Source organism: Anomaloglossus baeobatrachus, chromosome 12 (assembly GCF_048569485.1).
Source record: "Anomaloglossus baeobatrachus isolate aAnoBae1 chromosome 12, aAnoBae1.hap1, whole genome shotgun sequence".
In the NCBI taxonomy this organism is placed as follows: domain Eukaryota; kingdom Metazoa; phylum Chordata; class Amphibia; order Anura; family Aromobatidae; genus Anomaloglossus; species Anomaloglossus baeobatrachus.
Window position 1 is genome coordinate 54831603 of NC_134364.1, and position 15882 is coordinate 54847484.

The 15882-nt window shown below is 48.2% G+C and overlaps 1 protein-coding gene across 4 annotated transcripts in view; it reads right to left on the reverse strand.

The window, feature by feature from the left end:
• Positions 1-15882, reverse strand: part of KCNH5 (potassium voltage-gated channel subfamily H member 5) — a 332203-nt gene that overhangs the window by 241017 nt on the left and 75304 nt on the right. For all 4 annotated transcript variants that reach the window (XM_075330810.1, XM_075330809.1, XM_075330808.1 and 1 more), the window contains exon 3: positions 14531-14654. In XM_075330810.1, the coding sequence (XP_075186925.1) occupies positions 14531-14654 (124 nt within the window). The remainder of the gene's footprint in view (positions 1-14530; positions 14655-15882) is intronic.

The following is a 15882-nucleotide window of genomic DNA, read 5'->3' on the forward strand; positions in this document are numbered from 1 at the left end:
CATAGCTAGTGATGAGCGGGCACTACCATGCTCGGGTACTCAGTACTCGTAACTAGTGATAAGCGAGCACTACCATGCTCAGGTGCGCAGTACTCGTAACTAGTGATGAGCGGGCACTACCATGCTCGGGTGCCCTGTATTTGTAACTAGTGATGAGTGAGCACTACCATGCTCGGGTACTCAGTACTCGTAACTAGTGATGAGTAGAGTTGAGCACGGTTGGTGGTTCTCCAGTTCGCGGTTCGAGTGATTTTGGGGGCTGTTCTAGATCGAACTAGAACTCAAGCTTTTTGCTAAATGTTCGTTAGCTCGAGTTACGTTCGAGAACAGTTCTATCAGCAAAAAGCCAAGCTAATTCCTAGCTGGCTTTCCGCTGTAATAGTGTAAGTCACTCTGTGACTCACACTATTATGAAATTTCAGTGTATAGTGTGCGGGAACAGCGCATTCAGATCACTGCTGCTGGGATAATGGCGATCACCATTTTTTTTTCTTTTCTTCCTTCCCTAAGCGCGCGTGTAGTGGGGCGGGCCAGCATGTCAGCCAATCCCAGACACACACACAGCTAAGTGGACTTTTCGCCAGACAAGCAAGGGCATGTGTCATAGGCTGTCCATGTCACATGTCCTTGCATTATAAATACGGCCATTTTCCCGTCTAGACGCCATTATCTGCCTTCTGCTTCTGGGTGACAGTCACCGCTGACGCAGCTCCTGCCGCCGATCCTGCTGTGTACGCTCTACACACAGCGCTCTACAGATTAGGGATAGAAGTTTAATTCAGCCCTTTTCAGGGCTCATTCCATCCGGCTCAGAGCCATAGGTGACAGTCAGGTCCGTGGAAACAGTTTTTAACTGCTACAGATAACAGCGTCTGTGTAGCTAAGCTCAGGGATTTCCTCGCTGCATTTCACCATTACGAGGGATAGAAAGTGAGGCTTCCTTTCCTCTACACTGACCCACAACCCGGCCTCTGTACCCTCCTGCCCTTTTTAGCAAAGCCATTTTAATTGCAGAGTGCTGCCAGTTAGTGCCATCCAAAGAGTGGCTGCTGTCCTCCATTATTGTGGCACTTGTGCCAAGCAAGTCCCACCACCTCTGCATTCTCTCCTCCTGCACATTTTTGCAAAGCCATTTTAATTGAAAAGAGTGCTGCCAGTTAGTGGCATCCAAAAAGTGGCTCTTGGACTCCATTAGTGTCTCACTGGTGCCAAGCTATTTCCAGCACCTCTGCATTGCACTCTCAAGCTCATTTTTACTAAGCCATTATAATAGCAAACACTGAGGAAACTTAGTGGCATCCAAAAAGTGGCTGTTGGACTTCATTAGTGTCCCACTGGTGCCAAGCAATTTCCAACACCTCTGCAGTGCACCCTCAAGCTCATTTTTACTAAGCTATTATAATTGCAAACTGTGCTGCCAGTTTAAGGGCCATAGTTGCATTGTCAGGGATAGTCTGTGTTGTTTCTTCTGCTGTTAATAAAGCTAGACCACCTCTGCAATCTACACCACCTCTCAATTTTTACTACCACATTTTAAGTGGACAATCTTGTCGCAATCAAAATGAGTGATAAAATGACAGATGCTGGTGGAAAGGGGAACAGGCGTGTTGGAAAAGGAAAAAAAGTTTGTGTCCGTGGGGAAGGTGGCAAAGCTCCATTAACATCTGCTGAAGATAGACCATCTACCAGCAAAAGTAAGATGTCTACTACTTACCGTGGACAATCCGATGTGCTCCCTTTTTTACGGACACGAACAACTGGAACAAAGGTAGATGATGCCAAAAAAAATAACACGCTTGAATGGATCTCAAGTGGTCCAACAAGTGCCCACTCCTCCACCTCAACTACCGCATCCAAAAAAAACCAGTCCTCTGAGTTGTCATCCCAATCACACTTGCTTTCTCCCAGCTCTCAAGTCTCCATCCACCTTGCACAGTAGGGTGGAACAGAGATGGCTGAGTCTGCAGAGCTGTTCAGTCACACTATTGCCTGGGAATCAGAGGTCTGCTCCCAAGCTACAGTGAGTACAGACCAGGAAATGGTCTGCAGTGATGCCCAGAACCTTTGTGACTCAGATTCAGGCCGTGATGAGCAAGTTTCTGAGCATAATGTTGACCCTTATTCACAAACTATAACACCTGTTGTAATAGACAATGAGGAACATACTGATGACGATGACACGCAGATACCAGATTGAGATGACAACTTAAATATTCGGTCAGGGCAGGAAGAGGCTCGGTCTGAGGGTGAGGGGAGTGCAAACACAACACTTGATGAGGAAGTTCTAGATCCCACCTACTGTCAACCCACAGTCAGGCACTCGAGGAGGTCAACAGAGGCGGTGGAGGAGGATGCAACTGACGACGAAGTTACCTTGCACCTTCCTGGACAGAGGAGTAGTACTGGTAGCACGTCTACAACTGCATCCTCAGCCACCACTCTGCCTCTGAGCACTAGTCGGGGTGGCTCAGCAGGTCGCATGTCCTCTAAGCCTTGCCTAGCCTGGTCCTTTTTTGACCTTGCAAAGGATCGCCCAAATCATGTGATCTGTAAAATTTGTCGGGAATCTGTTAGTAGAGGAAAAAACCTCAGCAGTTTGACAACTGCTTCCATGAATCGTCACATGAATAAATATCATATGTCCCAGTGGGAAGCTCACCGTGCTGCAATGCGGCCTAGCGGAGCGAACCAACCACCGCCTGCCCCTTCCAGTGCATCCGCGCGCTCTTCATCTTCTAGAACTGTGGGGACAGCTGTCACACCTGGTTTTCCACACACAACTTCCACCACTGTAACCGCAACAGGCAGTTTGCTTGGTAGGTCGTCAGTTGGTTTAGAAGGGGAAACAAGTGCATGTGTACAGCTCTCTCAGACATCGATAGCACCAACGTTGGATGAAGGCAACATCATGTCTACGCCTGCACTTTCCTCGCAAACCTGCATTTTTCCAGGGACACCCTACTCACCACCGTCTACACACAGCAGCCAGATCTCTGTCCCTCAGATGTGGACAAATAAAAGGCCATTTCCTGCGACCCATGACAAAGCTAAGAGGGTGACTTTATCCCTCTGTAAGCTCTTGGCTACCGAAATGCTGCCTTTCCGCCTGGTGGACACACAGGATTTTCGAGACCTTATGTCTGTCGCAGTGCCCCAGTACCAGATGCCCAGTTGCCACTACTTCTCTAAGAAAGGTGTGCCTGCGCTACACCAGCATGTTGCACACAACATCACCGCTTCCTTGAGAAACTCTGTGTGTGAACGGGTGCATTTCACCACCAATACTTGGACCAGTAAGCATGGACAGGGACGTTACATGTCGCTGACTGGGCACTGGGTAACTATGGTGATAGATGGTGAAGGGTCTGCTGCACAAGTCTTGCCGTCCCCACGACTTGTGTGTGAATCCTCTGTCTGTCCAAGTTCCTCCACTGCTTCTGCCTCCTCAACCTCGTCTGGGTGCTCCACCTCTGCCCCAAGCCTGCCTGGTCAGGCCACCAGCGTTGTAACTGCGCAGAAGGAATCACGCACCCCTCATTACTATGCTGGCAGCAGAACGCAACGGCATCAGGCGGTCTTTATCTTGAAATGTCTTGGAAATAAGAGTCACACAGTGGCTGAGTTGTGGGCAGCTCTGGAGACTGAGTTTGGTAAATGGTTGTCTCCACTCAACCTGCAGCCTGTTAAGGCCGTGTGCGACAATGCTGCAAACCTGGGTGCGGCCCTTCGCCTGGGCAAGGTGACACACGTGCCTTGTATGGCTCACGTGTTGAACCTTGTTGTCCAGCAATTTTTACCATACTATCCCGGCCTAGATGGCCTTCTGAACAGGGCACGAAAACTGTCTGCTCACTTCCGCCGTTCAACCGCCGCAGCTGAGTGACTTGCATCGCTCCAGACGTTTTTCGGCCTGCCGGTTCATCGCCTGAAATGCGATGTGCCGACACGCTGGAATTCGACTCTCCACATGTTACAGCGACTGTGGCAGCACCGCCGAGCCCTGGTGCAATACGTCATGATGTATAGCCTGGGCCAACGAGATGCAGAGGTGGGGCAGATCACCCTGATGGAGTGGTCTCAGATCAAGGACCTATGCACCCTTCTGCACAGTTTCGACAGCGCTGACAATGCCATTATCAGCATGACAATTCCAGTCATTTACATGCTGGAGCACACGCTAAACACTATTCGGAGTCAGGGGATGGGACAAGAGGAAGGGGAGGAAGTACAGGAGGATTCATATGCGCAAGCGACAACATCACCAAGGTCCAGACGTTCATCATCACCAAGGCGGCAGGCATGGGACCATGGGGGACAGGGATCAACAAGGGCGCATGGTAGCAGACGAAATGTTGAGGAAGGTGCAGGAGAACATGAAGAAATGGAGGACGAACTGTCCATGGACATGGAAGACTCAGCAGATGAGGGAGACCTTGGTCAAATTTCAGTTGAAAGAGGTTGGGGGGAGATGTCAGAGGAAGAAAGAACGGTTAGCACCTCTATGCCACAAACACAGCGTGGACTTGGTCCACATGGCTGCGCAAGACACATGAGCGCCTTCTTGCTACACTACCTCCAACATGACCCTCGTATTGTCAAAATTAGAAGTGATGATGACTACTGGATTGCCACACTATTAGATCCCTGGTACAAGTCCAAATTTTGTGACATTCCAGCCATAGAAAGGGACGCACGTATGCAGGAGTATCAGCAAAAGCTGTTACTCGATCTTAGCTCAGCTTTTCCACCAAACAACCGTGGTGCACGGAGTGAATCTCCCAGTTGTAACTTGACAAACATGGGACGGTCTCGTCATCTTCAACAGTCTACCTGTACCAGTAGGACCGTATCTGGTGCTGGTAACAGCAATTTTATTGAATCTTTTCATAATTTTTTTAGACCATCCTTTGCAAGGCCACCAGAGACAACAAGTCTGACACATAGTCAACGGCTGGAGAGGATGATACAGGAGTATCTCCAAATGAACATCGATGCCATGACTTTGCAAATGGAGCCTTGCTCATTTTGGGCTTCAAATCTTGAAAAATGGCCAGAGCTCTCCACTTACGCCTTGGAGATCTTGTCGTGTCCAGCTGCCAGCGTTGTCTCTGAACGTGTCTTCAGTGCTGCTGGGTGTGTGCTGACAGATAAGCGCACGCGTCTGTCCAGTGACAATGTGGACAGACTGACGTTCATCAAAATGAACAAGTCATGGATCCACAAGGAATTTACTACCCCTGTGTCATCCTGGGGACGGTTAAGGATGGCGTGTTTTTGAATGTGCTTGATGCAAATCTACCTGTGAAGTGTACAACTGGGGCACAAGTGTGGCGCCCTGGCCTAGCCAGGTCGTCACAAATAACATCCAAACACCCCCACCCCCCACTAGACAGGGACACCAGCCAAACAAAAATCCTTGTTGCCTCCCTCCAGTGTCTGATGTCCACACCAGGTGGGGCGGAGCTAAGCAGTTGGCTCCACCCACCGAGGAGTTCACAGGCCTGGAGGCAGGAAAAGTGACAGAACAGTGTAGTAGTTTGAAGTGAGAGGAGCAAGCACTTGGGTGTCTGGGTTTGTGTCCCAGGCACTGACAGCAAGGCTGGCAGACGGTGGTGGCCGTCTGCAGGAGTGGTGGAGCAACGCGGAACCGTAGGACCGGGGGCGGGCGATGGCTTCCGGTACCGACCGGGGAGCGAAGTGAAGCCAGCACACACAGGCAGGGCCATCGGACCCCGACCAGGCTTGGAGCCGCCGACAATAGTCAGATCCGAATGTGACTGGAACCCCAGGGGTTTCACAACAGCAAAAGTCCTGGTTGAAGGCAACAGCCCACACCATGAGGGTATACAGCTACCGCCTAAGGCTAGAGACCCAAGGCCCAGCGTCTGCGGGCAAACGGGCTCCTCCGGTACCCATACACCGGGGAGCGGACTACCGTTGGGAATCCATAGTAGTCAGAAAGAGAACATCAAGGTGCAGGGAAAGACAGCCGCCATCACCTGTCCGGGGAGAAGCACTGCAGCCGGCTGCGGGACCCGTCCATCCACCCGTTTGGTTTACCGAGGACTTTGTACCTTTCTTGCTGAGTGAGTACACCCGTGCCATCCGGCACCGCGCCGCGCTGTCCCTGCAACCCTGCACCTCACCAACCCTGCCTCCGCGTCACAACATCACCGGGCCCCGGGACCACCGACCCCTACCCACGGAGGGGGAAAACAACATCCCAGCTGCTCCCTACCATCGCTCCCGGGATCCCCGTCACCAGCAGCGGTGGTGCCTATCTTCACCGCGACCCGTGGGTGGCGTCACGGACTAAATCTCCCAAACCAACCACCCCTTTCACTCACGGGCGAGGAGCGCCGCTCGAGTCCCCGGATCCGGCCCACCGCTCGAGCCACCGAGCAGCAGCAGCAGCCGCAGCAGCGCCGGACCCGAGCATTAGCGAGAGCGCAGTAGCGACGGCCTCCTCCCCGCCCGCGACACAAGTGCTGCCACTGAAGGGGTGGGTGTCTGTGTGGCCCAATTTTTGGAACAAAGGGAGACTTCGCTTGGAGTAACCCTTGCTTGCAGTGTTTCTAAAAATCATCCAAGATGAACAAGTCATGGTTCAGCAAAGACTTAGCTACCTACCCCGGTGTCATCCTGGGGACGGTTAAGGATGGCGTATTTTTGAATGTGCTTGATGCAAATCTACCTGTGAAGTGTATAACTGGGGCACAAGTGCTGCCACTGAAGGGGTGAGTGTCTGTGTGGCCCAATTTTTGGAAAAAAAGGGAGACTCTGCTTTGAGTCACCTTGCGGTGTTTTACATCATTTTAGAAGGGCATGCCATGCCTATATCTCCTCCTCTTTTTCCTTGTCCAGCTCTTCTGTTTTCGCATGAGTATTTGTCCTTGTCACTTTCCCATGTGTTTGTGTTGTGTTGTGAGTTGTTTGGACACCTTTGAGGGTGTTTTCTAGGTGTTTTTATGTGTTTGTGATTGCCTCCCATTGTTTCCTATGGGTTCGCCGAACCGACCTCGAACTAGACCTCCGTTCGACAAACCAAGCTCGAACCAAACCACGGCCGGTTCGCTCATCTCTAGTGATGAGCGAGCACTACCATGCTCGGGTGCCCTGTACTCGTAACTAGTGATGAGTGAGCACTACCATGCTCGGGTGCTCTGTACTCGTAACTAGTGATGAGCGGGCACTACCATGCTCAGGTGCTCGGTACTCGTAACTAGTGATGAGTGAGCACTACCATGCTCGGGTGCTCGGTACTCGTAACTAGTGATGAGCGGGCACTACCATGCTCAGGTGCTCGGTACTCGTAACTAGTGATGAGCGGCCACTACCATGCTCAGGTGCTCGGTACTCGTAACTAGTGATGAGCGAGCACTACCATGCTCGGGTGCTTGGTACTTGTAATAAGCAGTTGGATGCTCAGATGGATGCAACTTGAACACTTGAGTATAATGGAATTCAATGGGGAACTCGAGCATCTTCTGGCAAAATGCTCAAGTTTCCCATTGACTTCTATTATACTTGAGTCTCGCCCATCCAAACATTAAAGGGAATCTGTCAGGTGATTTTGTAGTAGAATACTAATATTATCTTTAAATTGCGCTTAAGGAGACCCTTCAGGATGAGTAAGTTATATTGCTCTACCTTATTCTGTTATCCTGCTGTAAGCTCCATAGAATTCAGTGTCTTGTGCACGCTAGTCAAGTGTATGAAATACAATTTGCATATTCACTGCTCTCCCGACCCACCCAATTCTTTTCATATTTACTATCAATGATGCCAGCACTGAGAGGTGGGAGGAGGGAGTAGGGCAGTTGCAGTTGGTATTTAAATTTACATATTCTTGACTAGTTACTATGTCACACTGAATTCTTCAAAGTTTACAAGATAACAGGATGAGGTAGAGCAATAAAACTTACTGATACTGAAAGGTCTCCTTATGCCGTATTTAAAAATAACATTAGTAATGTACTAGAAAATTACCTGACGGATTCCCTTTAACTGGTGGTAGTGCTCGCTGATCACTGTTTATTACATTATTGTTTCGTGGTCTTTTTGTTCTACTGTTGATGCTGAGAATACATCAGTATGAAGAAGATGGGGTCCGTGCCTAAACTGATCATCCCGTAATATACTTATTACATAGCTGCTACAATTGCACAAATTATGACACCCCCGTGGCAGTACAAAGAAGCAAAAATCTCATTTCTCTTTAATGGACCGGTGATAATTTACTGTCACACCTGTTTCTAGATGAAACATTACGAGTGGTGTTTTGTTAATGCAGCTTCACATTACACTTGTTTTGTCTGTATACTGCGCTTGGTTAATGAATCCCTTGCCAGTCTTGTTTACGTATCCTTATTATGCTTGTGCCCTGATTATTGGGTACTGGGGAAATCCATGCAACCTCACCAGTTAATTGGGCATCATGTTTGGCTGTAGGACATGTTTATAGCTGTGCAGGGAGGTCTTGTGTGAATGATTTATATTGATTTTATGTTGTAGCAAGATGTACATACAGCGTGTAGGCAAGATGTAATGCATATGGGGACCGCCCGGGGCAGAATATAGTATAAAGTGGCTCCTTCCTCTCCGGATCATTTTTCATGTTTTTTGTTGTATCCCATCCCATAATGTGCACTTGAGTGAGCGTGCATGTGTAGCCAGGTTCTTAGAAGAATCTGGAGAACTGGTACTCATGTCAGTCTCTGAATGCAAATTAGAATATCAACTTCTCAATACTAAATGATTGAAATAGTTGTCCCATAAATAAAATGTATCACCTATCCACAGGAGAGATGAAAAAGGCAGGACTGTTGGGGTAGACTGATCCCAAGAACGACAAGCCCATACTCCAAAGTAGTGAATGTAGCGCCCCTGAGGCTTCAGTCTCTACAGGGTACTGCATATCACTTAAGGTGCAATCCCGGGTAAGGAAGAGGTTAATCACTGGTGTTTCTCACATTCACACACCACACACAGTTAGGTGCTTTCCCACTGGGATTGGCCTAGGGTAGGCAGAGGGGGTGGCCATCACAAAGCATGGGACTGTTCCGGTCACTAGGGGGGAGGGCACCACTTGGGGAAAAGGAAGGAACTTCTTCACACTTGAGCAGTTACCCCCGGGCACAGCTTGGGGTGAGGGACACATTCAGGACCTCGGTCCAGGCATCACTTTACACTTCTGGGAGCTTTACAAGGCCCGGGGCTTGGAGCAGGCAGCTCAGCCCAGGCTCTCGACAGCTACTGGGGGTTCCAGGGTCTGCGGAGAGTGCAGGAAACACCCATAGCCCGTTTGAAAGTCCACCCACTGGAATTGGAGGGACCCTGACCAGAAAGAATATACAGTGGGAACACCGGTGGTGACCTCCGAATTATCCGAGATCGGCTGAGCCCCGTCACGGCAGAATCTGGCCCCCCGTGGGCAGCTAATGGACAGTGAGTAAAAACCTTGAACCGCAACTACTGTGGTAACTCGTCCTTGCCATCGCCCTGCGCTTCGGCGCCAAAGACAACTACCTTCACCATCATCCTTCCCTGGGGCCTGGCTCTATCTGTGGGGAGCCGATCCATCCGAGCTGTGACACCATGCACCTTCAGCACCTGCAGCGGCAGCTAATCCCTGGCTGCACAAGACAGGTGACGTCATGAGACAACTGCTCCCAACATCCTCAACCTCCTTCATCCTCATCATCCCCACTGTCAATCCCAACAACCAATCCCTTTGTGGACACATCGGGGTCACAAAGCCGGGCAGGGCCACCCGTGACATCCCCTAACCCTCACCGGCCTGGCGACGAGTATTCCCAAGGCCCCGTGGGTTGCTCCATGAACATTTGTGACCACCACTCCTATAAACCGTAAATGAAGCAGTGCTTGCCATTGGTCACTGTTCACACAGGGGAATTTAGAACTTCCGTTTTCCGGATCAGTTAACAGCAGTTCTAACAGCATAGCATTCAATACTATACATTTTGTTGCACTGATTCAAGAGTTATTAGGAATACTTCAGTCTCCCTAATGCTCATCCTATGTCTGTACTCGCTAGTAATTACTACAGTATTTGCAATGTATTAGGCAAATGTTTTAACTCAAGTGTTTACCCAGTATTTAACTTTTCCATTAATATTTTTTATATATTAGTGTGCTGTAACGAGAATCTATCAGCAGTTTTCTGCTATCTCATCTGAAAGCAGCATAATATAGGAATAGAGATCCTGAATCCAACAATGTATCACTTAGATTACTGGGTGCAGCGGTTGTGACAATCACAGTTTTTAGATTTAACAATGCAGTAGAGCTGAGAGAGCTAACCCGGCTCACACTAGGCTCTCTATGTACAAAGTCTAAAATTGGTAAGCTGCTTATCAGAGGACCAGGACTCACATTCTGCTGTAGTTGATGTAGACCAAGCAATGATAAGGTCCTAGTGCTAAAACAATCATTGAAAGTAAACAGCATGTACCTTAATAAGAGACACTTATCTAATTGTGTTTTAACCCTTCCAGCATGCCATTTTCAGATTACATTGCAAAACCTGCTGACAGATTACCTTTGGCAGTCAGCCGCAAACCATTCTGCTTAGTGGGGTCCAGGAAGAGGGAGCTTTTTACCATTTCATCCGTATACAGAAATCTGACCTTTTAGTCAAGAGAACCTTGGTCTATGTTTAGGGAGAAGCTGCTGGCCGGTGGAGCAAACTAGAGGATAACTCAACATGTGGTATTGGAGAGAAGAGGCATAGTGAGGAGGAGCTGGGTCATAGTCTAAATTGTCAGAAGAGATGTAGGGCAGCTCAAGGGTTAAGCCAGTTAAGGCACCCAAGGGTTAATCGTGAGAATTGTGATAAGATTAGTTAGGACTGGCTGGACTGCTTAATTGGCAGTAATATAGGCTTGATGATGCTTGCCAATGATCAAGACCGGGACAGGGGAGTTTTGTAACAGGTGCTGTGATAAACCAAAAATGGCTAATTGGACTTTGAGTGTTAAAGGAGTTGTCTGAATTATAAGCTGACCCTCTCTATTTATTTCCCCAAGCTAATCTAATTTTTTGCATTAAAAATTTCCTTCCCTGACTACACTAATTGCCATTGATTTTTTCCCTACTCCCTCTCTGATGACGCTTCGTTTGAGAATCCAAGTACATGCTGGGATACTCAAAGTGCCATCAGGGAGCAGAGACTGTGGATGAGATCAGTAGAGCTGGCAACACAGAGTGGCTTGCACTGTTAGTGCATGGTATCAGGGTACCTAGTGGCATTCAAAGACCAGCACCGCCCATGTAGTGATGCCATTCGGTTTCTGTACACCACTAGATACAGTAATGCTGTACAATGACAGTGCGTGCTGCTCTGTGTTGCGAACTATACTGATCTGAGCTGGTAACACAGTCTGCACTGTCACTGTGCAAATCGCACAATGACAGCACACAAGGACCAGACCAGCCCCTAAAATGAGCGTCACTGATTACTCTTCATTTCAGGGAGGAGTCAAAGGCTGTGACAGTGACCGCAGCCTATACCCACTGATGACAATTTGTTCAACTATCCCAGCATGCACTGAGATTTTCAAACAAAGCAACATCAGATAGTAAGTGGGGGGGAAATTCAATAGTGGTTAGATAGTGTAGTCAGTGAAGGGTAGTGAATTTTTAATGTAGCCTTATTAGAAATTAGTTTAGATTTGGGTAATAGACAGTTATTTAGATTAAAGGGGTTGTCCAAGTACTCATCTGCCTTGTTCACTCCTGTAAAAAATAAAAAAGCCTATACCCCCCTGTGGTGCAGCCGCAGCTCCAGCGATGTCTGAAGCCGCGTTCCGAGGCGATGACATGCGGGCCCATCAATCAATCAGTGCTGGCTTCCTTCTCCCCACTGTCGAATGTTTGAGCAGTAAGTCAGAGCTGCACTCACATCCTGCTCAAATATCCGAAGGCAGAGAGACAGTCTCTGGGCTCTGATTGGTCTCGGGGCCTGCGCGTCATAACAATACCATCTGGGCCTTGGAACTGTGGCTTCAGACATCCCTGGAACCTCGGCCGCACCGAAGATGAGTATAGGCTTATTTATTTTTCAGGGGGATGACAGGGGGTTGTCTAAGTAGAGGATTTCTTTAACCTTCGGACAACCCTTTTAAGGCTTGGTAAATAATCAAATGAATGGTCTGATCCAACACATGTAGGGAGACCCATTGTAGCTTTCTCTAAGGGGCTCCTTTTTTCAGCATAACCTGTGCGTTCTTAAAAAGGAATGCCCGGTCTCTGGTGGGTATAATTATTGGGATTCTAAAAACTGCATTGAAAGGTTATCCAAAAATTGGGTCAGTATGCGTTATACAGTGAAACCACTCAAAGAAGACCATCCCCTATATATCATACGTGTTGGTCAACTTTGCAGAAGACCACTTTTCATTGCTTGTGGGTGGTTGTCTCCAAGAGTCTTTATAGTCTATGGTGGAGTTCCCGGAGAGGGTTCACTGTATTTGGAAAGTTTCTTTGTAATGTTAGATGCATGGATTGTAACGGTGGTCTTACCCTTTAATACATTTTCACATCACGATCCGAGGATGAGTCAACAAAATCCGATAAATGCCATTGAGTTGTTGTAACTTAACCTCGGGGAAACTGTTTGCTTTCATAAGAAGCCGATTCAAGCTGAGGAACGTCCATTTGGTCTTTTTAGTTTTACGGCAGCGCACATATTAAAAGTCTTAAAGCGCCACATATTGATCGCTCTGCTCGCTTATAAGCAAGTTATCCTCGTGCAACAATAAACACGCAGGGAGAAAAAAAAATGGGATAAAACACTGTGTCGACTCCTAAAATCATTGTGTGTGATGGAAATCTCAACTGAAAACGTAAAAACAAATTTCAAGCATGAAGATCAAATTTACCCGAAGATGCAACAGCAATTGGTTTCCGTCCCCTACATGTAAAAGAAACCGCAGGGAGAGACGAGGAGTCCTGGGGTCCAGTAACACTCTCCAGTCTAAGCACAGACAACAGCTTTAACCTCTTTAACCTTCTTGTTAAAGAAGGGCTTTTAACCAAATGGAATAGATGATATTTTGGCACTAAAGAACCATAAACCTCTATTGATTCACTATGTCCTGTGCATCTTCTCCTGGTATATATCATGCCATTACATATTCATGTCACAGAAAAATAGCTGGCAACTACTAGAACATTAGAAAACTACGTGACTTCCTCCAGATTCCATTTTTTATTTTTTTTGACCAGGCAGTATAGTGTAACGACTTCTCAGTATGAGGTCACCTTGTTGTGGTAGGTGGGCTCAATGTCACGCTAGGTTCCGGGAAGTACCAAGCGCACGACGAAAGGGAACGGAAACCATGTGTCTAGGGAAGGAGGAGATGGTGACCTCTGACCAAACCTACTACTGGTCCCTGGGGTCCCTCACCACCCTTCTCAGGTTCTGCACATATGCGCCAAGCCAGATACCTGTCTCTATGTGTCCCTACTGCTGGTCCCTCACCACCCTAGATAGGTTACGCACCTATGCACCGAGCCAGACATCTGACCCTAAGCATCCCTACTGCTGATCCCTGGGGTCCCTAACCACCCTAGATAGGTTCTGCACCTATATGCCAAACCTGATACTATGTATCCCTACTGCTGGTCCACTCGGTCCCTCACCGCCCTAGATAGGTTCCACACTTATGCTCCGAGCTAGATACCTGACCCTATGTATCTCTACTGCTGGTCCCTGGGGTCCCTAACCACCCTAGATAGGTTCTGCACCTATGCACCAAGCCTGATACTATGTATCCCTACTGCTGGTCCCTGGGGTTCCTCACCACCCTAGATAGGTTCTGCACCTATGCGCCAAGCCTGATACTATGTATCCCTACTGCTGGTCCCTGGGGTCCCTCACCACCCTAGATAGTTTCCACACCTATGCTCCAAGCTGGATACCTGACCCTATGTATCTCTACTGCTGGTCCCTGGGGTCCCTCAACACCCTAGATAGGTTCTGCACCTATGCGCCAAGCCTGATACTATGTATCCCTACTGCTGGTCCCTGGGGTTCCTCACCACCCTAGATAGGTTCTGCACCTATGCGCCAAGCCTGATACTATGTATCCCTACTGCTGGACCCTGGGGTCCCTCACCACCCTAGATAGGTTCCACACCTATGCTCCGAGCTGGATACCTGACCCTAAGTATACCCACTGCTGGTCCCTGGGGCCCTCACCACCCTATATAGGTTATGTGTACTACCGTAATAGGGCGTTTTTTAATTTGTTGTAAAATCAAGCAGCAAATATTGCATTTTTTTGCTGGAGTTAATTCACAGGGATAAAAAAAGTATTAAAGTATCTGTCTGGGTATAGCACTGCCAGTCAGTTAATATGAGGGTTCTGATTGGAGAACCTTCTGTATTCATTTTGATTTGAGGGTTTTTTTTTAAAAAAATTTATGAAAATAGATTTTTGGTGAAACTGGTCAACTAAAAGGTTTACAGCCTTCACAAGGATAAAGATGAAATATTGTGACTAACCTGCAAGTGCTGCTCTTCTGCATGATGTCGGCTCGATGATATCCAGAAAGTTTACAGAAACCGTCATTACTATAAACTACAGGCCAGTCCACAATCTGTGCGTTTCCCAGTAAGAAACTTGATTCTAAAAGGGGGAATAAGATGAAAAATGTTAGATTTGTATATTTTGAATATTAAACAGTTGACGGCAGTTTACGTAGTAGCAAATCGAGATATAAAATCTGTATCCTATGTAAGTTTATATAGAAGTACATACAGATTATCTAGAAACCCTTGGGCCCCAATACAAAATACTAAGCAGAGGGGCCCTTGAGTTCCCTTTGGCATCAGAGCCAAGATGCAACTGAGACATGACTGCACCAACAAGAGCGTAACGATTAAGGTCGCAGGGGTTGCAGCCGCGACCGGGCCCACCCTACATACATTTGACCAACATAAGGAGGGGGGCAGGTCTAAATTTTGCCCCAAGGCCCATTGAACCATAGTTATGCCACTGTGCACCACCTATCATTATGCCCCTTAAAAGAAGCCATTGTGTTCTCTACACTACCGGAGCCTGTGTCACGTCCCCACTAGAGTCCGCTCCTGCGACTTCTGCCTCGATCACCAGGCGACGCCGTGTTCAAACTGTGGACTGTACTGGTGATAGGATAGAAGTCGGTGCCAGTGGCTCTGGTGGGCACAGGCTCTGCTCATCCACTAAGCTGGGTTTCCCTGGGGCCTGCAGTACCACTGACTGACTGTAGGTGGCGTGTGTCTTCCAGCTTAAGTCACCAACATTCCGCTACAGCCAATGGTAAGACACCACACCCTTCTAATTCCCCCTCCTGTCTGCTGGTCTCTGCCAGAGATAGTTTTGTATTCCTGCTAGTGTCTGGTTTCTGTTCTCAGTAGTGATCCCTGTGTTTTGACCTCTGCCCGTTCATTGACTACTCCCCTGCCTGCTGTTTTTGTACCTCGCTGCCATCTCCGGTTTGACCTCTGCCTGATTTCCTGACTACTCTCCTGCCTGCTGTTTTATACCTCGCTGCCATCTCCGGTTTGACCTCTGCCTGATTTCCTGACTACGCTGCTGCATGACAAATTTTTGCCTTTTTGTGCCTCCTGGTTTGGACCCTGCCTGACGACCACTCTTTCCTGGATTGCATCCTTCCGTAGGCAGCGATCTCCTGGACATTGTGTAATTCCAAATCCCTGTACAAGGGTTAAAGGGTTTCAGAGTTCTTGAGATCCTGCCGATTTGGTGGCTAGCCCTAGTCTGTCCGTGACAGTCATCCTTAGTCTGTGGTCAAGGGCAGACGTTACAGCCTGGATTGCATGTGACTAATTGAACTGAAGAATGACCCACTTTT